The sequence below is a fragment of the Orcinus orca genome, chromosome 4 (genome assembly GCF_937001465.1).
Source record: "Orcinus orca chromosome 4, mOrcOrc1.1, whole genome shotgun sequence".
Classification (NCBI taxonomy): domain Eukaryota; kingdom Metazoa; phylum Chordata; class Mammalia; order Artiodactyla; family Delphinidae; genus Orcinus; species Orcinus orca.
Window position 1 is genome coordinate 72,009,541 of NC_064562.1, and position 27,518 is coordinate 72,037,058.

General features: G+C 31.9%; 1 protein-coding gene across 1 annotated transcript in view; it reads left to right on the forward strand.

Annotated features, from left to right (window-relative positions):
• TECRL (trans-2,3-enoyl-CoA reductase like) overlaps positions 1–27,518 on the forward strand; it is a 94,883-nt gene that overhangs the window by 23,916 nt on the left and 43,449 nt on the right. Inside the window, exons 2-3 of the mRNA XM_004268353.2 lie at positions 2,445–2,496; positions 23,754–23,798. Of these exons, the coding sequence (XP_004268401.1) occupies positions 2,445–2,496; positions 23,754–23,798 (97 nt within the window). The remainder of the gene's footprint in view (positions 1–2,444; positions 2,497–23,753; positions 23,799–27,518) is intronic.

Consider the following 27,518-nt stretch of genomic DNA (forward strand, 5'->3'; position numbering starts at 1 on the left):
ATAAAAGTGAATACATTATTGTAATGATAGTTTGTCCTTTTTAAGAGGTAAAACTGGCTAAAAAGTAGAAGTTATTACGAATAAACTTCTTGATGAAGCTACAGAGTCATCAATTTAGTAATCAGAAAGTCCTGTATGCTCTGTTAATTATCATCTTTTCCTCTATTTGTGTTCTGAGTACAGCTAAAGTACTGAAAGAGTTGATCAAGCATAGTCTTGTGGCTAATTGAGCAATGCTGTCTGAATCATTTAATGGTTAATTATATTCTTTTCTGCTGTATTTGACTAAAATTGCTCCAGAAAGGTCAGTTCTCAAAGATTTATGCAAAATCAACATTTTAACAAGTGAAAGTCCAATGTAATTTAAAAAAATAAAAAAAAATAAATTTAAAACTTTGTGAGAAAGCTTTTAATAACAACCCACTTCCCACATGTAGGTATTTTCAGGAGAACATAATCTTAGTCTTGAAAGTTTGTAAATTCAGGAAAAAATATGCATATATAAATTAGAATATTGTCATTTAATGTATGCTGATTTGGGAAAAAAAATACAGCTTTTCCATAGTAATCTACTTGTGAAACACTTCATATCAGATCAAGGAGCTTCTGTTTTCATGTGACTTTGCATTCACAGCTTTACTTTTGACTTCAACAAAAGTGACTTAACACTTCCTTATATGCTATGTGGTGTGCTACATGTTGAGACACAAACTGCAATACACAAGATCATTGTTTTTAAGAACCTGATAGATTGTTGGAACTGCCAGCGCGTAAGCACAAGATTATGTGCCCTCATAAAGCAGAAGCTAAGCATATAGCAAATCCTAACAGAGGGGTTGTTAATTATGAAAATTATTATTTTTTTAAAATTAGATGGCCCTTGAAAAGACTGATGGACCGGTATTTGTTACTGTAGAGATAGCACATGGATTTTAGGCATCCCTGTCAGAGGACACAACATATAATAGTGCTTCGTGATTAAGTAACAGTGAGATAAAGCAATGAACATTGTTAAAAAAAATCATCTCTTTTTAAAAATATAATTCAAATATCAAATGCAATAATCAAAATTAAAATGAAATATGACATGTTCACACAAATAAATATATATTACCCTCTCTAAAAACTTTTTCAAATATTTCCTAACATATTCCAGAAAAGGACAATGCTATGAACAATTTAAAATTTCATAGTAACAGAATCATTTAGGGTTCTTTTGTTATTTAAAGCATAACATAACTGGAAATTAATATCATTTTTCATTGCCCAAATCTTAGACCTTTCTTGTTAGTAAACTATATAAATAGAAAAAATAAGAAAAAAATTCTGAATGGTATATCACACACTTGGTTATGGGAGGGAGTGGAATATCGTAAAAGAAATGTATTCGTCATCATGCTTTAGATATATAACACAATATTAAATATAATATAATAATGTTAATAAGAACTGCCTGGAGTATTATTATGTGGCATCCCTTTATGCACTTTTTTTTCATTTTGTCCTCCAAAATAGCCATAAGAAGATTTTTAGTGTAGCAAAAAATAAAATAATGTATGCAATATTCTATACATGTTTAGAGAAAGGAAATAAATTTGACTTGCATGATCATGAAAATGTCTTTGATGTAGACTTTGAAGGATTGTTGGGTTTTTCATAAACCAGTGAAGAATCAGAGGCAGAGGGGAATTTCAGTTGGCAAGTTTGATATGAACAAAATCAGAAAGTCAAAAAGTACTGTGATGGCTTGAGGTGTTTGGATAAAACTCTTATCATGAATTTTCCTATTTAGATGAAGAAATATTTTTCCCTTATGCACTTTTCTAACATTAGAAAGAGGTAATTTTAGTAGATTAGGATCAAATAACAATAATATACTTAAAGATTCCAAAAAAAAAGGTATCTAACATAGATTCCTGATGGACCTATTATATTTTTGGATGGAAGTTTTAAAAACATAACTAACTACAGGGTTTAGATAGGATATATATTTTTTTCTTATAATATTTTGAAGTAAACATTTCCCTCTTTTGTCCATGTAAATCAATTTTATATCCCTGGCCTCCTCTGATAAACTCTTTTACTATATATTTTTTCTCTTTTTGTATTTACTCATACTTTTAATTGATAGTCTCATCAATTTGGAAACCAGAAATTTAATAATATGGGCAGAGAAAATTCAAAAGTATATTTTGAGATAAAAATTTGGATGAACTCACATGATTATACTATTATTATTATATACAAATATAAAACTTTGGAAAAAGCTATACCGATGAAAATTTTCAAGGTTGTCAAAGCAGTAGTGCCTAAAGAGCTAAACAAAACAAGCTGGCTATTTTGTACTTATTTTACGTTTTGAATATATTAAATTATGTTTTCTTCAACAAATATGTAGCAAACAAATGAACACTTTTTCCTTATAATTCTATTTTATTTTTCAGGTGACACAAAAATCTACTATTCATGACGTGAAACAAAAATTTCACAAAGCATGTAAGTTTTATACACAATTTTGAATTTATATTACAGTCTTTTTTTTCTCAAATTGCTTAAGATTTACCTGTAAGAATAAGTTCAATATTACGATGGAAAGAGTGTGTGGAAATCATATTTTTACATGGAACTTAGAAATATTCTATTCTATTCTAAACACTTCTTCATTGTGAACATTTTCATATCTAACTTTCTAATTCACATTTTAATCTTCAACACTCTTTCAGTTTTTTATTTGAACTTTTTTCATACTAACAAGAAACTTCCTATATGTGAAAGGCATTAATAAATATAAGATATTTCTTTACATTTAAGCAAATATAGAGCAAATTTTTACTTCAGTATTTATACTGGTCAAATATCTTCCACATAGAAATTCTTTAAACAATGCATTTAAATTGTTATTTAATTTTATTAATAGCTAGATTTAAGAGATCTCATTAAGAGATCTCCTGTTACAATTTATCGGGAAATAATTATATGAGATTTCTTTTATTTTTACAACTTTTCAATTAGTTTAGCTATAATTGTTAACATAGTGATAATGTCTACAATTATCAGGTAACAATTTTTAAGTAACTAAATTTTTAGAGCAGTTTTAGATTCACAGAAAAATTATGCAGAAAATACAGAGTTCCCATATACACCTGCCCCACAGGGGTACAGCATTCTCCACCACAAGCATACAAAGTCATACATTTGTACACCCCCCAAACTTACATTGACACATCATAATTACCCAAAGTCCACAGTTTACATTAGGATTCATTTTTGGTGTTGTACATTCTGTGGATTTTGCTAAGGAGCATTTTTAATACTTTTGGATTTAGTTGAACAACATTTCTTTTCTGAAAATAGTTAAAGCTCACAATTTAATACATCAAATTGTTTAACAATACTTGAGAGTAAAATTGGTACAACTGTTTTATTATTTTCTTTCAGGAAAAATGTAGACTATTTGCTGAATACATTTTGTGTATATGACATTATGCTAGGCATAATGAATAATCAAATGAAGATAGAAGACATCTTATTAGCCTTCAAAAAATTGCTCATGAAGAAGATTTTATATATATATATATATATATATATAAAGAATATAAAAATAAAACCCAAGTAGTCAATGTATATAAAATTTATAAATATTTGGGGAAAGCTCTATTTACAATTTTTAATAGGAACATAAAGCAGATACAGGATGAAATAGAATTATTTGAAATATGCTTAGCCAGTTTAAAATTCTTGAGGCAGGTGAGTTTTGATATTTTGCCGTAAGGACATGTAGGATTTGGATATGCAGAAGAGAACCAGAAATGCATTATAGTAGAGAAAAAAGAATAAAACAAGTGAAGTGCAGAGATCTGTTGTGGATTAATTCTCTAACTTTTAGCTTGGTAATTAAATTCTCTGTATATTTATGCCAATATTTTCTAAATTATTGAAAACTCAAAATTTCTACCTTAGTACATATGTGAAAGATGTTACCCTGGTTATTTCAAGTATTTCCAGTTTATTTACATTGTAAATGCATTTGTTTTGTTAAGCTAGCAATTGAATTTCCATCCTTTGAAAGACTTAGTAATTTTATCTAGTAAAGTTTCAGATTGTAGTAATAAGTGCGAAGACATTTAAAAAAGACTTTTTTGCTATAAAGCAGAAAGATACAACAAAATTATTTCATTTAAGTTAATAATGACAATGTAAGAATATATTATTTCTATCACTGTCTGGAAACAAGGAAGTTAGTCAAAAGCTAATGTATGTTTAGAAAGAATGTGCAGTCACCTTGATGTGTGATATTATGACTATTTTTAGGTTAGTTTGTATCTACATATAGACATAATTATACAGTGACTTAAAATTTTAGAACCAGTTCTACATTTATGTGGTCTAGAGCCTTTTCTAGTAATTAGGAAAGTGAGGTGTAATAGCTTGTGAAAAATCCTAGTAACATCCAGTTTCAGAACTGGACAGTTGAAAATATGATGATAATATGGTTAGTTTTAATACCTGTATCAAGACTTAAGGATTTCTTGACCCCTATTATTTTATTCACTTTTTGAAGCACAGTTCTAAACTTTATCAGCTTTAAATAAATTGTAACTTTTTCTACTTTTTCAAAATTACCTTTACTTTAAAAGTATACCCATCACTTAAAGAAAAATAATATTCAGAAGATCTTGTATTTATTATAGTGTATTTCAAAGACGTATTGGTCTTCAGGTTTTACAAAGTACAGAAACAGAAAAACATTTTTTTCTGTATCACATTACAGAGAAATATCTAGAAGTGAATTAAATTGGACATTATGCTTAATGCATTTGCCAAACGGTGAAAGGAAATAAAAAAATATTGCTAAATCTAACAATATGTGACTGTATATATAATGGTAAAAAAAATTATGTGTTGATTGCCTTAATATTTCATGTTTTTAGCATATTTTAAGATTGACCAATATTGAATACTTTATTCAAATTCATAAATTATTTTAACATAAAAATATATATTATATATGTAGTTTTATGTCTACAGTTGTTTTATAACTACAGTTTTGTAACAGTAAGGTTTTTACAGTTACTTCTTTACTTTTTGACACCAAATCATTTTTTATTAAGATGTTTTGGATGATGTTTATTTTTAGGCCCTGGAGTTATAATAGGAATTGTTAATCTTGTAAAGAAAAGAAAATAATATATATATATATATATAACTCTTATCAGAAGACTAGGTTTCCTGAGGGGAAAATTCTCTCTACATGTCGTTTATCTCTATCCTTTCTTTTCTTAGGTGTTCTGACTAAACTTGATTTCTTGTCTTCCTCCTATTTCTCTGACTTGTGTTAGTGTAACATTTTTCTTAGCTCTATTTTAGAACTTTCTTTACTGTGATTTTTCTTGTCCTATAAAATGACTATCTTATGCTCTTCTAAGGCTCATAATTTTTCAGTTCTGCTTTGTTATGAGTCATATTTTAGATTACCTCGGTGACACCATAACAATCAGACTGGTGAAGAGGTAGAAAGGGGAGGAAACTACAGTCATAATATTAGCTGTTAAGGCAAAAGGGAAAGAGCAATGGTTTTCATGAAAAAGAGATAAAATTATAAATTATATATATGCATACACATACAAATATGTACTTTGACCTATTTCTCCTCTTCTTATTTCATGTACCAAAATGGTAAAAAGCCCTCAGCTGCAAATCCTCCACTAGTCTTTCTTTATCTCCATTTATTTATTCATTAACACTTGTAATTATCATTCTTGTTTGTATCTTGAAGTCTCTCCTGGAGAGCTTCAGTGATTTTCATACTCATGTCTCTATACACCACACTCTAGTCATTCTCATCTTCTCACAAAGGTCTCACAGAAGAATTAAACCTTGCTTTGAAAACTGAGATGAAAAATAAAGAATTATACAAGTCCAGGTGACATTCTGCCTAAAACTATGTGGATCTTTTTTTAAGATTTCAGGAAACTTAAAAAAAACTTCCCGTGGGCTTCCCTGGTGGCGCAGTGGTTGAGAGTCCGCCTGTCAATGCAGGGGACACGGGTTCGTGCCCCGGTCCAGGAAGATCCCACATGCCACGGAGCAGCTGGGCTCGTGAGCCACGGCTGCTGAGCCTGCGCGTCTGGAGCCTGTGCTCCACAACGCGAGAGGCCACAACAGTGAGAGGCCCGCGTACCGCAAAAAAAAAAAAAAAAAAAAATTACTGGAGATATACATTTGCTTGAATGAGCAATACACATTCTCTGGATACATACCTAACTGTTTCCATAATAAAGCAATATTATGTTTGTTTATTCAGCAATATTTGTTGAATGTTGAAAAATATTTATTGAACATTTATCATGTACTATGCATTGATGTATTCATTATTGATGTAATACATTATTGCAAAATTTACCCTCCTAATTTACAGATTCAAAACAATACTTCAGAATGTCTTTTTTCCCTTTTCTCAATAACCCTGGATATTCACAGATATCAATTTTTAGTAATTAAGGATTGGAAAAACAATTTCATTTAGTATTAGATTCCATGTATTGGATCACTAGAGAAGTTTTTCATACTCTTGTTTGTGATTTATATGTATTTTTTCTGGATATTGCCCATTCAAGGTCTTTACCCACATTTTTGTTTATTCAGATGTTTTTATTGCCTTAATAATATATGTCTTTATTAATTGGTGTACAGGCCACAGTCACTGTTTTTTATTTTCTTCTGGAAAAAATAAATCTTATAAATCTAAATTTGCCAATTACATATTTCATATTTTCTGTTTTGTGTAGCTTAGAATTATTTTTTCATCCTCCAAACTTTAAAAATGTTACTGATGTTTTATTTTTACACTTGTAAGTTATGGTTTTGTTTTTTACATAAAATATTTTTGGTGTCTGGAATATATCCTGGTATAAGGAATGGATATAGGATTCTCACCATTTCAATTGTCTTTGTCATTTTTAAAATTTTAGCTTCTACTCACATATTATTAATAAATTTATAGAGCTGTTTTCTCTCATATAGATATTTTATATATTTTCTTTTTTAAATATCTAAATCTTAGAAATTTAAATCTTAGAGAATTACTTCTACTTTAAAAATGTTCCCATGGTCATTTATTTTGTATCATGATTTCTCTCTTCTTTCATTCATAATTCTCAGAAGATAACTTCTTGACATCCCTTTCATTTATTTTTAGGGTTCATAAATTTGAATTCTAAACATTTTCAGGGGCATAATGCTTTACAAAATTATAATCCCAATATTTATATAAATCAGTAATATTTAATTTTTAATAGTTACCAAATATCACCCTGAATAGCAGTCTTATCTTTTCACCATATAGTTTATTTTATTTTTTAAAATAAATTTATTTATTTAATTTATTTTTGGCTGCATTGGGTCTTCATTGCTGCACACAGGCTTTCTCTAGTTGTGGCGAGCAGGGGCCACTCTTTGCTGTGGTGCAGGGGCCTCTCATTGCGGTGGCCTCTCCTGTTGCGAAGCACAGGCTCTAGGAGCACAGGCTTCAGTAGCTGCAGCAAGCAGGCTCTAGCTTGTGGGCTCCAGAGCACTGGCTCAGCAGTTGTGGTGCATGGGCTCAGTTGCTCTGCGGCATGTGGGATCTTCCTGGAGCAGGGCTCGAACCAATGTCCCCTGCATTGGCAGGCGGATTCCCAACAACTGCGCCGCCAGGGAAGCCCTCACCATATATTTTAATGAGTACTAGTTCTCTCTTGAAATGAGTTAGAATAAACTGTCAAATAAAGCCACACTGAAACAGCTTTTATTCATAGTACCATCTAAATGATTATAGGGTAGCATTATGCGGTATTATATAAGTATTCTGTGCATTTTAATATAGAGAACTTAGGGTGTGTGTGTGTGTGTGTGTGTGTATGATTAGATGTTAGGGCAAGGTGTATCATCAATTGAACATATTGTTAAAATATTTACCTTTTCCACCATAGAGCTGGGAAAGTATAGAGATGTTCTAAAGTCTTTTCAGAAAATTATGAAATGCATTTGTATGAATTAAGCAATCTTTCCTGGCTAACTTATTTAGTATAGACAAAAGATTTTCAGAAACCCCAAATAATGTATATATAATACAAATATATTATGATTAACACGTTACTACTTGTTATATCTATATGTTCTTAACAAGAGAATATCTTAATTCCCTATTACAGTATCACTTGAGTCTAAAAGCCTATCTTGGTCATTTCTGGGCTGTACCTAAGTAATGTAGGAGAGTCAAAAGTAAAATGATTTAATCTAAAAAGAATATTTTAGATAGACATATCTATAGTATAATTTGAGGTTGACTGTATGTTCATCAAGTAAAATTCCTATATTTTGTCATAATCCACAGTACATCATTCATCTAGTTAACTTTTAAAATTTAAGTCATTAAATTTTCTTTCACATAAAACTTCACCTTCTGTAAGATTCATGTTATTCTAGTTTACTACCTTTCATTCCTCTTTATTTTGTACTTACCTACATAACCTTTCTCTATTTTCTTTGATGGCTCTAGAATCTGACTAAAATTTCACCTTCATTCGAAGTTCTGGCATTTCATTGAAAATTACACCTAAAATAATAACCATCCAGTATGCTAGTCCCAGAACTCCTTGATTTTCTGCTATTTTCACTTCCACTCTGCTTTAGCTACTTACCCCCTTATCAATACCATGAGATTTGTCATTAGTTAGAAGTTAATTTCAATATTTGAAACTCTGAACAAATCTCTTGACCATCTATTATTCTAAACATCTCTCTCTTTTGCTTCAGGACTTCCAGTTTCTGGAACTCAGGGAGATACACAGTCTCTAGAACACCACCTGTCTTTGGATTTATCATCTAGCTTAACATTGATTTTTTTTTTGTACTTTACCTAAATTGCTCTCTTTCTGGTTGATCCATATCAAATTCTTAGCTCCACTGTGCAATCCTCTCTCCATATCCTTTAAATAAATGAGATTTATTCCTTTACTCTCATTCTCCTTATATCTTCAGATGCTTCCTCTTTATTCTTTTATCAAGAGTATTTGATGAATCAACTGACAAAGGATTAATCTCCAAAATTTACAAGCAGCTCATGCAGCTCAATATCAAAAAAACAAACAACCCAATCCAAAAATGGGCAGAAGACCTAAATAGACATTTCTCCAAAGAAGATATACAGATTGCCAACAAACACATGAAAGAATGCTCAACATCACTAATCATTAGAGAAATGCAAATCAAAACTACAATGAGATATCATCTCACACCGGTCAGAATGGCCATCATCAAAAAATCTAGAAACAATAAATGCTGGAGAGGGTATGGAGAAAAGGGAACACTCTTGCACTGCTGGTGGGAATGTAAATTGATACAGCCACTATGGAGAACAGAATGGTGGTTCCTTAAAAAACTACAAATAGAACTACCATATGACCCAGCAATTCCACTACTGGGCATATACCCTGAGAAAACCATAATTCAAAAAGAGTCATGTACCAAAATGTTCATTGCAGCTCTATTTACAATAGCCAGGACATGGAAGCAACCTAAGTGTCCATCAACATGAATGGATAAAGAAGATGTGGCACATATATACAATGGAATATTACTCAGCCATAAAAAGAAACAAAATTGAGTTATTTGTAGTGAGGTGGATGGACCTAGAGTCTGTCATACAGAGTGAAGTAAGTCAAAAAGAGAAAAACAAATACCATATGCTAACACGTATATATTGAATCTAAGAGAAAAAACAAAAAAGGTCATGAAGAACCTGGGGCAAGACGGGAATAAAGACACAGACCTACTAGAGAATGGACTTGAGGATATGGGGAGGGGGAAGGGTAAGTTGTGACAAAGTGAGAGAGTGGCATGGACATATATACATTACCAAACGTAAAATAGATAGCTAGTGGGAAGCAGCTGCATAGCACAGGGAGATCAGCTTGGTGCTTTGTCCCACCCTAGAGGAGTAGGATAGGGAGGGTGGGGAAGAGGGAGATGCAAGAGGGAAGAGATATGGGAACATATGTATATGTATAACTGATTCACTTTGTTATAAAGCAGAAATTAACACACCATTGTAAAGCAATTATATTCCAATAAAGGTGTTTAAAAAAAAGAATATCCGTATAAAATAGATAACTAATAAGAACCTGCTATATAAAATAAATAAATAAATAAAAATTTTAAAATAATAAATAAAAAAGAATATCTCAACTTACAAACCACTTCTAGCAATACCATCACTCCTTCTTCTGTCCATCACTTAGCAGTCACTTCAAAATAGTTTTCTTTGTCAGCATGCCAAAGACCTGTCTAAGGTCACTGGCAGTTTCTGTTTTGCTGAGGCGATGGATCATTTTTGGTCATGTGTAACTTGAACTCTCAGTTGCATTTGACCTAATACACCATTCTTCTCTTTGATTGTCTTCGTTTGTTTGTTGATTTTAACTCTCTGCCCATTTGATTTTAAGACATTATATATGACTTTTGTCTTCTCTAACTTCTTGTTCCCAGACTCCTTTGAGGACCGCTCATCATTTTTTGGCCTCTTAAATATTCATTACTTCTCAGATTCTATTTTCAACAATTTCCCCTTTTAATTCTACATTTCTTTCTCTTATGTTATGTTCTCAACAATTCCCATGGCTTAGAAAATATCACTAATGAATAAAAGAAATCAAAACTGTCTCCTTCTTAGAACTTTCAACTGTATATTAAACAGCCAATCTGGCATCTCAATATCTTGTACATATTGCAGACACCTAAGAGCAATTCATTAGAATTTTGACACACACACCTGGGGGAATAGACTCAATCTGGAAACATTCAAGGTTTTTTCCAAGTCCTAACAATTGGTGAAAACTGAAAAGAAGTAATCTTTGGGACAATATATAATAAAATGTACTTCATATTAAATCATCTTGTGATATAAAAATGTCATTTAAAAAGTTCTAGGGTTTATTGACATGGAAGATTTTCACCTTATGAACTGTTTATTTGCCTTAGCTGAAAACTGTGTTTGGATTTCTCAGTAATTGTAGTAGTTTGATAATGAGAAGTCATATATATCCTAAGCATTTTGTTTATATTTGAAGCTATTGGGTTTGGGGAATGACAAATTAATGTAAACTTTCCTAATCCCAAAAAAGGTGAAATATCTCAATTATAAGAGCAACTATTTGTGTTTGTTTGTATATAGGTCTGGCTGTGCAGGCATGTGTACATAAAGCCATATTAAAATTCTTAGATTGTGTTCAGAAATTACAATGCGATTTTCTGAAAGGGGCCTCTGATTAATAAATAAGTGACTACTACTGAAAAAATTACCGATTTGATACCATTGGTATATTTGAAATCTGCAAATCACCGTAATTCTCATAACCACAGTTTAAGTCTTTGTAATTTTTAATCTGTAATTTTTAATCTAGATACCTGCATAGACTCCTGTTGGATACATTTTCTCATATATTGATCTACTCTAGTATCTTGTCCTTACTACCTAACTACCTCCAGCATCAGGTTCAAGCTTCTTATGGCACAGAAGATTCTCATAATGTCCTCATACTCTGCGTGTATGTGTGTATGTTCATCTTGGTGGTGGCAAAGAAAAATCTACTTAATGTATAATTTGAGGTGTGGGGTGAGGAATGTTTCCTTGGTTTTGTCCCTGTTGAAGAGCAACTGTGTTTTGACTGTGACATTATTCATACTCTATTATTTATTTGCTCTATTAGTTTCTGTAACTCTAGTGAGTTCATATATGATTGATAAATAGGAGAATTATATTAGCATAGTGTGAAATTTACAATCGTTCATACACATTTTTTATGAGCATGATCACTTTGCACCACTGAGAAACAGTAACTTACTGCAAAGTAAATAACATGAACACATGAAGAAGATGTAGGCAAATAGACACTGTATCACAGTATTTATTTCTTACCTGGCTCAATTTGCCCATGCACTCTGTCTTGGAAATGATTACAATCTATTTCCCCCTTATCTTTGTTAATTTCAGCAGTCACAAATCTTTCTTACACACATCACATCTTTCAATTAGTTGTTAAGAGTTTTTGATTATTTGCATGCATTATCTTGTTTAAGTCTCAAAACATCCCTAAGAGTTAGATAACTTTGTTATCCCTCCTCTATTTGTTTTCAAAAAATTTTGCTTAACATACAAGAAAAATAGGATTCAGAAAGGTAACTTGCTCAAGATAAATAAGACAACTAGTAGATTATAGTCTCAGGATTTAAACCCAGTCAATGTCCACAGACTTTGCAATTAACTAGTAACAAGACACTGATTCATTATACAGAGAAAAGAATTTATTATAAATAACTGATATTACATTTTATTAAAACTATGGTGCATATCTTCTGCCAATTATTCTTCAATAAGAGGCCATGTGTTTATTCAAATCTTATAAATTCACACATTCCTGTGTGCCAGGTAATCTTCTAATCTCCCTATATAGTGGTAATACAAATGACTATAGCTACCTATCCTCATGATGTTGTACAACAGTAAGGAGGAATGTATACTAAGCATCTTAAGAGCTACATAAAATCATTTCAGATAGAAAGATCAAAAAGCAAGGTAATGGGAAAAAGTAACTGGGAAGTAGTACTGGGGTCTGCTCATTCTGATAGTATAAGGGAAACCAGGGAAGTGATAGCATCAGAGGAAAACCATTCAAAAACTCAGATTCAGACACAGAGAATGGAATAGTTGAATACAACAAGGTTTAGCATTTTCTAAGTAGCGAAGTAGTTAAGATCATTGATTAGGTGTGATTACAATTATGGATACTAGAATTGAGCCTAGAGAAAAATTAAATGTGGGAGAAATAAAAAAACTTATCATAGTGAAAATAGTAAGATAATTTTTGGGAAGTCCTTGGAGAATCAAAAATTATCTGAGCTAGAAATACTAACTTAATTAAATAGGAAGGAACGGTAGTGATGATGAGGAAGTAGGATGTTGGAAATATGTGTTTTGGAGGCAATGCATTTATTGGTGAGCATGAGACTCTGGGAAAGAGTGAGAGAGTAGACAGAGAATATTTGGATGAGTAGATCAAGGCACTAAAGGACAGGGAATTTAAGTGATATTAAAATCACCTACAATGGTACAATGGTAAATGAATAGTGGTAGAGAGGTTGCTCTGAGTTAAGTCCTCAGTGACTTAGATGGAAATACCTGTGGATCATAGATGTCAACAAGAAGAAATAATGCTAAGTAGTAAAGTGTGTTGATAGGCATTACCTGAGGAGAATGGGGAAAAATGTTTTGGATTTAACAGCAAGGAGGATTCCTAATATACTTTTAGGCACACAATTGGGTTTGGCATAAAGAATAAATAACAGTTGAAGAAGATGCAGAAAAGTTTTATATTAAAGTAAGAAGATTGAGGGATTTTTTGAGTGGAAGTTGTTGATTTAAAAGTTGTTGCTGATGACAGACTATAAATTCCCTGAAGTACATTGGAGGAGTCTGAGAAAACATGGAGAGGTGGACAGTTAGGTCTGATTAGTTGTTGTACAAAGCCAAATTGGGAGAAGTATCACTCTGATATTGGATGCTCTGAGACACTTGAACAACTAAATGATATCTAAAGTAAATGGGAGTATAGGCATGATGATCAATCCTGGTGGTTCCTTAGAAGTATGGTGGGTAATTACGTGAACAAACTGGTTATAAACTTAAACCAGGGAAGACAAAGAAATAGTTCAGTTGTGCTCTGTATGCTCTTCTTCCTGTCCCACATTTTCTTGCTTTGTGCCCTGTATTTTACTGTGAAATTGGCTTGTTACTTTATGTCTCTTGCTTTCATACTCTTTATTTTATAATTCTGAATATTTGTTTATGCAGCTTTTAAATATTTTTAGAACCATGTCTGTTTTCCTACAGAAGCCTTGCTTTGTGGTTGCTGATTATACAGCATTATAACACTTTGTCTTTCTTACTTGAGAACTTTGTAATAGCAAACTCTCTAGCAGATGCATTTTCTTTTCAAGGTCAGCAAAATTTATACACATTGGTTGATGCTGGTTTGAGTGTTAAAACTTGTTGTTATTGGGTATAAGATAGGAAATTGTCCTCTTATTTTTCAGATACATAAACACTATCACACATATTTTTACTGGTTTCCTTGATTCCATTTTAGCATTTTCACTTAATTGCGTAGGCGGCATTTATGGTGTACAGGGAATAAAATGGTTCATTTATTTCTAGTGAAGTACTGTAAGGAAGGAATCATTTCTCACAAATAAAACAACTGATTCAACAATATTAAATCACCAGAAAGTATTTTAGTACATCAAGGAAGGGTTTTGTATGATACTTGGTGTTTATTTCCAATGAGAAAAGAAACAGAAATCACATGTTTGCCCATTTGTTCAGGCTTTTAGGCTTTTACTGTTTGGAAAGAGTATAAAAGTACTACTAAAGCAATGTAGCTAAAGTGATAATTCAATGTACACAGGACATTCTGTAATGCTACCGTGTTTCCTATTTAGCATTCCATGGCCTGGTCAATATTTCCTGTCCCTTAATTTTGTTTTGTACACATGAGAACTTCCCATTGGAGCAGGGCTTTTGCTGGACAGGAAAGGAGAAAGTTGTGTACATCTCTGGATGCCAGAATAAGGAAAATAGTTTGCCATTATTAAGAAAAAGTTTGGATTCCCAGATGTATAAAATTTTACTAATAAAACTGCTCAAAAAATTTTAAAAACCTTTTATCAAAATCTGAGATTAACTACTACTTTTTACATCCTTCTTAAATTTTATAAGGTATTCAGAATGCTTAAATCCAAAAAATACTTTCCACTTTGTACATTATTGCTGTCCAGTATTTTGTTTTTGTATATGAATGTAAATTATTACTTATTTATCATTATTAATTTATATATTCAAATTATATAGATATTCTGCTATCTTATATAAAACATCTACTTATGTGCTAGTTTCTTTGCTCAATATTGTTTAGTTTATCTCATCTCAGTCCTAGAATCAATTTCTTTTTCTCAAAGTTGATCCTTTGGATGTTCATCTACTAACAGACAACAAGGGTCTATTAATGGTAAGATTTGTCAGTCTAACTAATAATGTTACTATTTTATATTTCCTTTAAAAAATACTCCATTTGTAAGCTATTTGGACAATATCTCTTGTTGCCATCATTTTGAAATCTGTTCTCAGTCTAATTGCCCTTCATGAAATTTGAAAATATCAAAAAATGTGAGGTAATTAAAGACTGGATAAAATTGTATGTCTCCAGAGATTTACTTTTGCTTCTTCAGGCAGTAGGTCTGGACTTTGGAACTTACAGATCCCTTGAATCCAAACAAGTATTAAGATGATTCAAAATTCAGCTTCATTCTTTGTGAGAACTTGTGTTTCTGATTTGTCCTTATTTTGTGATACTGGTTGAAAAAGTGGGCTTTTACTAGGACTTTTCCTTCTTGATTGAGAATAAAATCTGCTTTTCTGTTTTCTCAGGCTTGTGAGTCTGTGGAAAGCCTTGCTCAGCTGTCTCTTTCAATATAAGCAGATATCCTGAGAGGAATGTGGCTTCAGTTGCTGGGCTCAGCTTTCTGGGATTCCCTTTCTCCCAGATATTAGCTTCATAATACTTCATTTTTGTTATTAACTCTATGGAGATTTTGATAAAATATTTTGCCATACTTTCTTAGTTGTCCTCAATAGGAAGAATTGGGTAGAACATATAGTTTACTATTGCAGTTAATGGAATTCTTTGCATATGCTTAAGGATGTCTAATGTATGGATTATCATTCAATTTTCTATTTCTTTTAATGATTTTTATATTCTCTTATTCCTTTTAATTTTCTACTTTTTGAGTAATTTCTTCTGGTTCATCTTCCAATTGACAAATTCTCTCTTCTGCCTTGTAGTATTGACTATACCATCATTCCATTACATTTTTATTACTATAAAATTAACTGTTTTCTATAAATTTTATTTGGTATTTTATCAAATAAAACTCTAAAAGTTTATAGTGCCATATTCTTTTCTCATGTTTTTGATTCCTTATTTTACATCTTTACTCATTTTTTAATAAATTTAGGTGATTAGGTTTATGAGACACTTTACATATCTGATGCTCTCTGGACTTAATCTTGGTCTTTGATCATTTATTGTATTATATGCTGCATTTCAAATGTTTATTTTAAAAAGTACTGATGATTGAGTATATTAATTTGGCTATTCATATCATAAACATACCTTGGAAGATTTATTTATTATCAGTGTGAATACACTGAATCATGATCATGGAAATATAGTTTCCAACCAAATGCAATCATTGACTATGGAAAGTCACAAAACTAATTATCCCTAAATGGAATCCATCAGCTTTGTTATCTGCTATTTTAATTTGTTATTTTTAGGGAAATAACATATTTTCTACAAAGTTACATTTACTTCAGTGCATGTATTGAAGATACACACACATATTGGAAGGTAAATGATTCAATGTATCTTTTTAATTTTCCACATATATTTCTCACCTTACCTTTCCTATTTTCTTTTAATTAGTTATATATTATGTGTTAATAAAGTCTTTGCCCATGAAATACTCCCATGCTTTTCCAGTATTCAGTCACTTCAGCCTTCTCTGAATTCCAATGTCTCTTAAAAATGACATTGTAAAATATGTTATGTGCATCATTCTGAGTCATCAGTTGTTCTTTTTAATTTATAAAATACTGAAGAATGGTAATCATGCCATATAGATTCTTATCGTGTATAAGTGGGCACTTAGTATGTATTAAATATAATTTATAACATTGCAGTGCATTTCAATTCCTGCATAAACAAGAAGACACAGATAGGGCTTCCCTGGTGGCACAGTGGTTGAGAGTCCACCTGCCGATGCAGGGGATGTGGGTTCGTGCCCTGGTCCGGGAAGATCCCACATGCCACGGAGCGGCTGGGCCCGTGAGCCATGGCTGCTGAGCCTGCACATTCAGAGCCTGTGCTCCGCATTGGGAGAGGGCACAACAGTGAGAGGCCCGCGTACCGCAAAAAAAAAAAAAAAAAAAGACACAGATAAATGATCATATATTTGGCAAACTTGCGATAAGTTTCCATCCAGAGAGACTCCACAGATTATGCAATACAAACAGTGATATGCCATTTAAACCATTTACAACTGACATGATTTTTTGTCATTTAAATTTGCTACTGAAATGTTTCAATTTCAAAGACATTAATATGCAAAACAGAAAAAAGATAAGAGGAAACAAGAATTTACTTCAAAATTTATAGCAGCATTATTTACAGTTGCCAAGATACGCAAGCAACCTAAGTGTCCATCAACAAATGAATGGATAAAGAAGATGTGATATAGATATATGCAATGGACTAATACTCATCCATAGAAACGAATGAAAATTTGCCATATGCAGCAACATGGATGGAATTGGAGGGTATTATGCTAAGTGAAATAAGCCAAACAGAGAAAGAAAAGTACTGTATGATATCACTTATCTGTGGAATCTAAAAACATACAACAAACTAGTGAATATAACTAAAAGGAAGTAGACTCACAGATATGGAGAACAAACTAGTGGTTACCAGTGGGGAGACAGAAAGGGAGAGGATCAACATAGCGGTAGAGGATTAAGAGGTACAAACTATTATATATAAAATAAGCTACAAGAATTTATTGTACAACACAGGGAATATAGCCAATATTTTATAATAACTATCAATAGAGTACAACCTTTAAAAATTGCAAATCACTATATTGTACATTTGTATATAATATTGTACATCAACTATATGTCAATAAGAAATAAATAAATAAAATAGAAGTCCCAGTTAAGGCTTAGAACAATCAAGGGATTGAGGAATAAGAGTGGCTACATATATTCATTTTCCTGTCCTTCACTAATTGTTTTCCTTTTACTACTCTTTGACATGCTATTTACTGATTTAAAAGAATCAGAAAAAAAATAAAACATGGTATATTAGAAAGTTTAGTAAATTGAGAATTGAGAGTCTTGGGTGCTAGACCAGACTTAACCATTAAATCATTGATTTAATTTAGGCAAATAATTTCATCATACTTGGCCTTATCTTTTTCATTGTTATGATTGATAGTAGATATATTTTGAAGAATTTTACAGTATGAATATTCTATGATGAAAAATTTTATGTCTGCTTATTATACATACAAGCATTATGCATGTTATGTAGTTTATGCTTATTATGCCAATTATTTTTCTTAATTTAATTTACCTTAAGCAAGGATTAAAAATATATATTATTAGGATGATTGACAAAACCTGATACAAAGTTTCAGGTATTCATTTTTTAATAATACAGAATTATTGATAAATGCTTTTTTGAGAAGTGATATGTATCTTAAAAGTTTTTCAGTCCACCTCCCCACAAAATAGAGGAATTTATGCTACATTATCTTTTAAATATTCACATTATACATATCTATGAGAGGAAGCCAGTGGTTAACCACTTTCAGTGAAATTCTTACCTTGCACAAATACTCTTTCTTCCAGTTAACCCTAAAGGTGTTTTTAATAGTCCTTGTCTTTATTCTGCTTAATAATTTTTCAGTATTTAAAAATTACTTTCAATTTCCCCTAAATCTTTTTCTTTAGATAAAATATATACAATGTTTCAGAATCACCTCATGAAAAGCAGCATTTCAAGACCAATCATCATGCTTGATGTTTTCAACAAATGGCCTCTTGCCTGTTATCTTTTCTTCAAAGTGCTGTGTATAGATGTATGTTCAAAACTCAGATCTGGTGTCATAGAATTTAAGCACAGGAGACTACTACCATCCCTCTTCTGGAAAATTAATTTCTTTATTTTACCTCGTGCTTATAGTTCCTTTAATTTATTTCTCATTACACTCTGGTTTTATTTGCTTGCCTTACAAGGTTATCTTGAAATGGGATGCCATTTGAAATGCACTTAGCAGCTACTGGTTCACAATTGTTTTTCAATTACACTTGCAGTTATTTTAGTTCATTTCAGGAAATCATTTTAGATTAAATCAAGTTGATTTCATAAGTTTTAGAGATTTTTTAAAAAAATGTTTCTTTCCTATAGGATTTTAATGGCCTTCTAATTATGTTTATTTTAGCATTTATAGTATTACTGTCATTTTCTGGGGTAAGAAAAAAGTCTACTGAAGGTGAAATGCAGTGTTCTATGCTCAGAAATTTACCATCAAAACCTCTTCATCAACTATTGATGATATCCTTCCTTTATTAATTTTCATATAGGAAATGTCATTAAGAGATTTTGCATTATATTAACTTTTAGTACATATTCACATTATGCCAGACTTTATTATTCCAGATAGAATTCTAAATGGTTCTTTTGTATTAATGTCTTGTTATTCAACTATTCATATAACTATTTTTTTCCATTTTTTATATTTTTAACCTTAAAATGAATCTGCATTGTTTTATATATATATATATACATAGTCCTTTTATATGTACTTGTATTTGAAAAAAGTTAATATATAACATATTTATATTACCTATAAACACATTAATTATATATAGTTCACTTTTCAAGTGGGTTATTGAAAATAACAATTAATACACTTTAAATTTATGATGCTACATTTTTGAGGCTTTATTACCTAAAGGTTTTGTTGACATGTCACATATTTATTTTTCTGAACATTTCAAATGTATTTCCTAATATCCTGTATATATCAATTATTTAGAAAATATCGGCCTTCTTTGCTTCTTCCTCTCTGGAACTGCCATCTCCCAGATTAACTCTGACTGCAACACTTGTATCTAATGGTAGGTCACAGTGAACAACCCAGACAAATTCACTTGTTTTCTCCTACATGCAGTTATGGAATTTTGAGGCACTGAGCTGAGCCGCATAGAAACTTGTGCAACATTGTTTTATCTTACTTCTGCTAAACTCTTGAACACAGCCAGCTCTGCATAGCATATTCTTAAGAACTGCATTCTATTTCTCTTTACTCTTCATCCCATCTCACCGCACCAGCCACAAAGAACCCAAGATGTAAACAACAAAAATAAATCACTGCTTTCTTTCCCCAAACGTCTCTGTGGTCCGCTATGAATATTCCACCATGTTAATTAAGTGGTTTCTTTAATTAATCCTTAACTGTTCTCAGAATTTCTCCCTCCTAGTAGGACTGGTGATCAAGAAAATGGTAGAGGTTAGGGGGCAAGTTTTACCTAGAGTCTTATGTAAGGGAGTCAAGTTCTAGGTCATGAAGGATACTAATTATTTCTGAAAAGTTCCTATAGTACTTTTTCTTCTAAATTTCTCCTCTTTCAGTATTAATATGACACATATGTTTCATTTAAGTATTCAATACCATGTGTAATCAAGAACTATCAAGAATAATTTTAATACCTTATAAACTATACCACACTAAATAATTTAATCTATGCATGCTTTAGTCTGTATGTTGTAACTACTAATTGGCTCTATATTTTCATATACACAAAGATAGAACACATGCAATCAGTGAGTCAAGAATAAAATATTTCTCTATTGCTGACTTTTGTCATTTCTCAAATTGAATACCTGGAAATATGAATGGTGCATTTCAGTTAAAATTTATACTGTTGATCAATATTCTATAAGAGGAATTCCAATCATAATAAATGATGGCAGTCAACATGTTCTTAGGTTAAAAGAAAGTAAGGACAGGCATCTGGCATATGTACTTGAGTGTATGTAGCTTATAACATATTTTAGATGATTTATATCCAATATAATTATATTATTGCCCTCTTCCTTTATGTTTCAAAATTTTAAAACAAATCTTTTTGAAGAAAGAAAATGTTCAAACCTTTAAATCTGTTTTATTTATCTTACAGGATTTAATTCAATCACTGATGCCAATTTTTATAAAAAAGCTCTATAATACAGAGCTTTAGGAAATGTATTTTATTTTATAATAAAATACAATATATATATATTAGATCCATATTATTCAGAATAAAGAATGAACATTAATCTTATAAAAACACAAATGTATCTCTACAATTTAAGTTATTGAAACAAAAGTTCAAGAAACAATACTGAACCTGTCTATCCAGAGTTTATCCTAATATATGACATCCAGTACCATGACAATCCATTTCTGCTTTATTCTATTCTACTCCTTTATATAATGCTGAGAATAACATTAATTCTATTTTTCAACTTACTAATGGGTCACAAGCAGTTTAGAAAACCCTATCTTATTAAAATAAATATATTTGAATTACATGCAGACATTACTTATTTAGGATGTTACTACACAGTGATATGAACACTTCCATTCATCAAGGATAGAACGCGAAGTCATGCCTAGAATATGACAGGAGTTACACAAGTCAAGTTCAATACCTTAAGTAATTTAAGATACTGGCAGATGCATTAGATCTACTACATAGTCATAATTCAGCTGTGAGCCAGTTGTCCAAGTTCAAATGTACTCAGCATTATAAATAATATTCTAGACCATTCATATATGCTAAAAAACCTTGTACAACATGGGTCCTTTATCCTTTATAAACTGTCTTTTTCTCTGCTGTTCTTCCAGCCTATTCCATCTCACCCCAACAATCACAGAGCATTTCAGAAAATGTATGTTTTGCTCTTTGAAAAGATGACTGAAACTAATCTATAGCTTTAATAGGCAGTTATGAATTCTCTTTCACTAGGACACAGTATTCAAAGATCACAACCATTAAGTGCCAGGTTTATTTCATAAGTAGATTTATAGTTTATCCTTGTTGAGAGAGTTGGAAGGACATGGTTTTCCCTGAAGGTGTTTAGAGCTTCTGACTCCTCTGACTGATCATTGTGGATTCAGCCAGTATTGATTCATCTAGTTCATAGACATATCTATTTGCCTAAAATGATAGAGTAAGTTTTGCATTGGCATTTCCACCATTAAAGGCATCATAAAGTGCTATTAAAAATGATGTTTTACATGAATATTGTTAAAATGGACAGAACTTGACAGCTTATGCACACTAATCATAAGTGCTCAATGACTATTTGTCAAATATAAATGGAATGTTATAAGTTTTGTCTTTTCTTCAATATCCATAATTGGAAACAATTAAAACTGTAGACATTTCTTTGCATTTGTTTCCATCATGCTTCTTTGGCAGCAGATTTTCAGTATGAATAATAAAGGTAGCTATTTATAAATGCTTTTCAACAGATGATGTTAACATGCATTTCAGAACAACAAATGGCTATATAAATAATAACAATTATTAGTAAATACAAAACAAAAATAAAGTCTCTTTACCTGCATATTTTCTAATCAAAAATAATCAAATGTCAGAGTTAAATGTCTGTGTCTTCCTCATTTGCCTTGCTACTACTAAATTTTGTTTAGATATAATCCTAAATAGCTTTTAACTTGTGATTACAAGTTTTAACTGATGAGTTTTTTGTCCATGAGAACTTGCATATATAGTTGTCTTTTTGCAGTAAATTTAGAAAGAATTGATCCCAATAGTCTAGTTATGCCATGTTATCATTAATTACTCTGACACTTTAGAAAGTAATGTTTTGAGAATGAAATAACAACTGTGGAATATTCTTTTGATGATTTCTTCTTTTATTTTTTATTAACTGAATGTGCTTAAAATTGTACTTCAAAGTTAAGAATTAAATTTTCAATAGAGACTTTAAAATAGTAACATAGAATTCATTTTAAGAGAAAATAATTATATTCTGGTAATTGTGAACCAACATTTTTTTTTATGGCAGTGTGTAATAAAGGTATTTTGATTTTCCTAACCAGATAGAATTTTTAGTAATCTATGTATTACTAATAGTAGTATAAGTAGAAGATACTAAAGTGACGATTCTGCTATAATTAATATGCCCATAATACTAAAAGTCGATGGTATATATTATTCTGATAGAGTGTCTTACTCCTGATAGAGAAAATAACTCACTTTCACATGCTAATGTTAAATAAATCTTAAATGAAGTCAGAGTTCTCCAGTTTTAAATGAAGATGTTTAAGATAATTTTTTGAAGAATAATTTTCAAAAAGCACACAAGTCATAGGTCATTTATTTTAGAACATGTCCACAAATTGAATGCAACTACTTAAAAGTCCTCAGATCAAAAAGCAGAAAAACACCACTCCTAAAGCTCCCATCATGCTTTCTTCCAGAACTATCCACAGTGCTTCTCAGCACCCTGCAAAGGATAACCACTATCTCTATTTCTGGCACTGAATGATAATTTTTATTCACTTCCTGAGATCTAATCTGTCTTCCAATGGAAACTATTGCTTTTAAAATGTGTTTAGGGCTTCCTGGTGGCACAGTGGTTAAGAATCCGCCTGCCAATGCAGGGGGGCACAGTTCAAGCCCTGGTGTGGGAAGATCCCACATGCCGCAGAGCCCGTGCGCTAAAACTACTGAGCCTGCTCTCTAGAGCCCGCAAGCCACAACTACTGAGCCCACGTACCACAACTACTGAAGCCTGCACGCCTAGAGCCTGTGCTCTGCAAGAGAAGCCAACGCAATTAGAAGCCCGCACACCTCAACGAAGAGTAGCCCGCTCTCACCACAGCTAGAGAAAGCCCCTAAGAAGTAATGAAGACCCAATGAAGCCATAAATAAATAAATAAATAAATGTATTTATTTAAAAAATAAATAAATAAAATGTGTTTATACCTGTGCTTACAATTAAATGTTATTTTTCATTGAATAGGTCCAAAGTGGTACCCTTCTCGAGTGGGCCTGCAGCTAGAACGTGGTAAGAACCAATTTCACGAATCTATTTATTTAATTTAGAGTCCCTTTGCTGTCACAATAGATAATATTTATTTATCACTTACTAAATGGCAGGTATTATAATAAATACTTTAAATATATTATCTCATTTGATCTTCCCGAAAAGGTAATGTTCCCCTTTTATGGGCAAGGAATTTTAGTCTTACAGAAATAAATTTCACACATTCACTGTCAGTGTGTATTAGAGACAGGATCTGAACTAACATCTGTATCAAAAGCTTTTACTGCTATATTCCTGCAATCTACTGCTTCCTGATATATACTCAGGGATACAGCTTAGCTCTGTTTCCTTTTTTTTTTCTATTTAAAAACAGAATAAGGGAGGTAAGGAGGAACAGAATGAATGAATTATAGGGAAAAGTATTGTATCCATTAATAACCCTCAAGTATTTCAAAATTTCAAACCCTATTCTCCATTCAGAAAATTTATAAATATACACACTAAAGTGAATCCTGTTTAGAATCATTGTTTTTGACATTGCATCAACTTGACCTTAAATTTGGACTTGTTAAATAAAAACTGTGGGTAGAATGTAAATTTGGGGGGGCTACTCAGTTCAGGTCCATGATAGTAAGTCTACAAGAGGCATCTATTAAGGAATTTCAATATCTAAATTTTTCCATTCAATTGTGGACTGAATTTTATTTTTCTGCAGTTTTTGCTTTTCCTAATATTCAGGGTATCATTTCTTAGATATCACATTCACTTAAGGACAAATGATGATTTTCTTGGATTTCTCTAAGATATTCTGTTTTCATTGTTATCTTAAATATTCCATCTTTCTATGAGACGTCTATGTTGAAAACATAGGAATCCACATCATTCTTAAAAGTCACATTTTCTTAAGGTCTCACATTTTTCCAAACTCAATTGTTCAAGACAAATTCCCATCTGGCTAGAGTTTAAAAGAGAATCATTGTCTTGTTTATTTTTGCCTCTGCAGGGCATAGTATGTGCCAGGCACATAAATACCTTTCAACATATGGATACTGAAATAACATAAAATGAAATAGTGGTTTTGTTTTCTGAACTTGACTCATATAAAGAAAACTGAGAATGCCACAGGCATCAATGTCAAGTGTAACTTCAATTTGAAGGACACTATATGGGACTGGGGGATTTCTGTTACTTCACCCTTTCTGGTGAATGTGACTCTTTACTTTCCCCTCACTTATATACCCGGTTGAGTGTTCCAGGGTGTGATCTGAATAAAGTATAACCCTCCAAGTGTTCTTTGATAGGAATATGATGGCATATTTTTAAAAACGAATCAATGCATTTAGTAATACAAGCAGGACATGGTGCCAAGAAGAGGTTATTTGCAGTAATGCAGAATTTTAAACCTGACTCTTCTACTTATCTTTAGAGTCTTCTTTTATAAAGTAGAGCTAATAAAGAACCTAACATGTTTTTTTGTGTGTTGGGGGGGGGGTGGGAAGGTTTGTAAGTATTAAATAGGATTATGTTTATAAAATGCTATAATGATTTGTACATGGTACATGCTTCATTGAACATAGTTGTAACTATTAATATTAAGGAAAAAGACTTAACACCAAAACAAAGCAAGGCATGAATATTTACATTATAGTTGCTGCCAGAATACATTTGCCAGAATGACTGCACTATAAGTAATGATGCCATGTGAATTTAGAGTCCTTTACAGTTTCCTGACACAAAAGACTGCTAAAACACAAATAAAAGAGTAAGCAATTGATTTTTATGTGAAAAATAGCAAAGGTTTATTTAGCTCAGTGTTTCTGCTGAGGTGGGCTGGACTTGGCTTTGCTTGGCTAATCTCACTCAAATAGCTACAGTCAACTGGCGGATTGTTGAAGACTGACCTTTTTAAGATGGCCACGACTACAGTCACTCCTCTCTGCTCTATGCTTCATCAGAATATTCTGGGCTTGTTATCATGGTGGCGTCAGAGGTGCAAATAAATGAGCACAAGCACTCAAGAATTCATGAGATTCAGGCTTAGAACTGGGATATGATCCCTTGTCCCACATTCTATTTGTCAAAGCAAGACACTAGGCTAGCCTATATTCAAGGGGTGGGAAAATAGACACCAACTCTTAATAGAAGGAACTAAAAGTTATATTGCAAATGGTGTTGTTATGGTAATGGTGAATAATTGCAGTCATTATTGCAATAAATCTGTCATACAAACTGGTAACTAAAATGTGCTCTCTCTTATTACTGCGATTAATATACTTCATAATGTCCTGGAAGTACAGTGTTGAATTTCTAATTCTTAGAACCATTAGATTTGTTCAACAGAAAGTTGAAGCATGGGTAGAGTTGGTCCTTCTCTTCCCATCCCTGACTCCAACCATCCATACCCATTATAAAACAGCCTTGACAAACCCGTAAGGTTAGAAGTATGCACCTTAGTGTCTGGCCCATTCTTGGGAGAAAATGCCCCCCAAAAATGTATTACTTGAGTTAATTCAGGCAGAAAATTCAGTGGTCTTAAATGGTCAAAGTATCATATAGATGGATGGGCTTCCATTAGGCATGGTCTCCTGGGCCCACATATTCCAGGGGGGTCAGGAGCAAGAGCAGGGTGCTGCGCATGCCCCCTGCACACAACACCACCTAAGAGGTGGGCAAAACACCTAAGCCACCCCTCTGGCCCTATCTCTGGACACACCCCTACCCTCACCCCATATAAGGAACAAGCACTCCCTCGCCTCAGGGAGCGGGCATGCAAGGAAATCTTTTGTTTGTTCTCTCTTCCCCCTGCTGTAGCAGGAGTCCCAATAAAACCTCACCTGAATTTCTTGTCTGGCCTCTGATAAATTTCTACTGATTAAGGAGGCCAGAACCCTAGTCTGTAAAACTAGTATCAATATATTGAAGCTCTGCATCCCTCTTTCTGACTCCTTCATGCAGATTTAAAGAATTTGTTATTAACTCAGGCCCACCTAGATGATCTCTTTTGAAGCCATATATCAAAACCTAATCAAGGAAGTGATAGCCTATTATATTCATGTTGTATTTATCAAAATTAATATATAACAATTTTATATTTTTATGTTACGTTAAAATACCTATAATTGTAAATCTATGTCTTGGATTTTGAAAATCATCTAATGATAGTCATAAATTAACATCTTACTCTTTCTTTCAATAATAGAGAATAAAATGAAACCTGTACATGACTGGAGATAATATAAATCACAAATAGATTAACATAAACTACAATATAAATAAAAACAACAACAGCAACACTAATAGCATTATACTTGTGAGATACATCCGTGTTGGTACATATGGCTCTAATCTACTCATTTTTCTTTCTGTACAGTATACTGTACAGAATAAATTTAAAAAATTTATTAAAAAAAGTAAAACAAAATATAGTTATCCATATCTCATTTATGAACACAAGATTTTTTACAATGTTTTGCTATTACAAACAGTGCTAAAAAGGACATCTTTGTACCTATTCTTCAGGATACACTTGCCAGACTTACCTAGTGTTTATTTTTAAGAACAGAACATTTCCCTTACACATCTTTTGACATGTTCTGTTTATTTTCCTCCTATTTAATGAGAAATTCCTTCTCAGTAATCTTTGCGGTATATATGTCTTCTTACTTCAAAAGCCTGGAGTGCTAGAAATCTCAGCCTTAGTTTCTATCTTTCCTTTTCAAACTGAATGCATAAATAATCTCT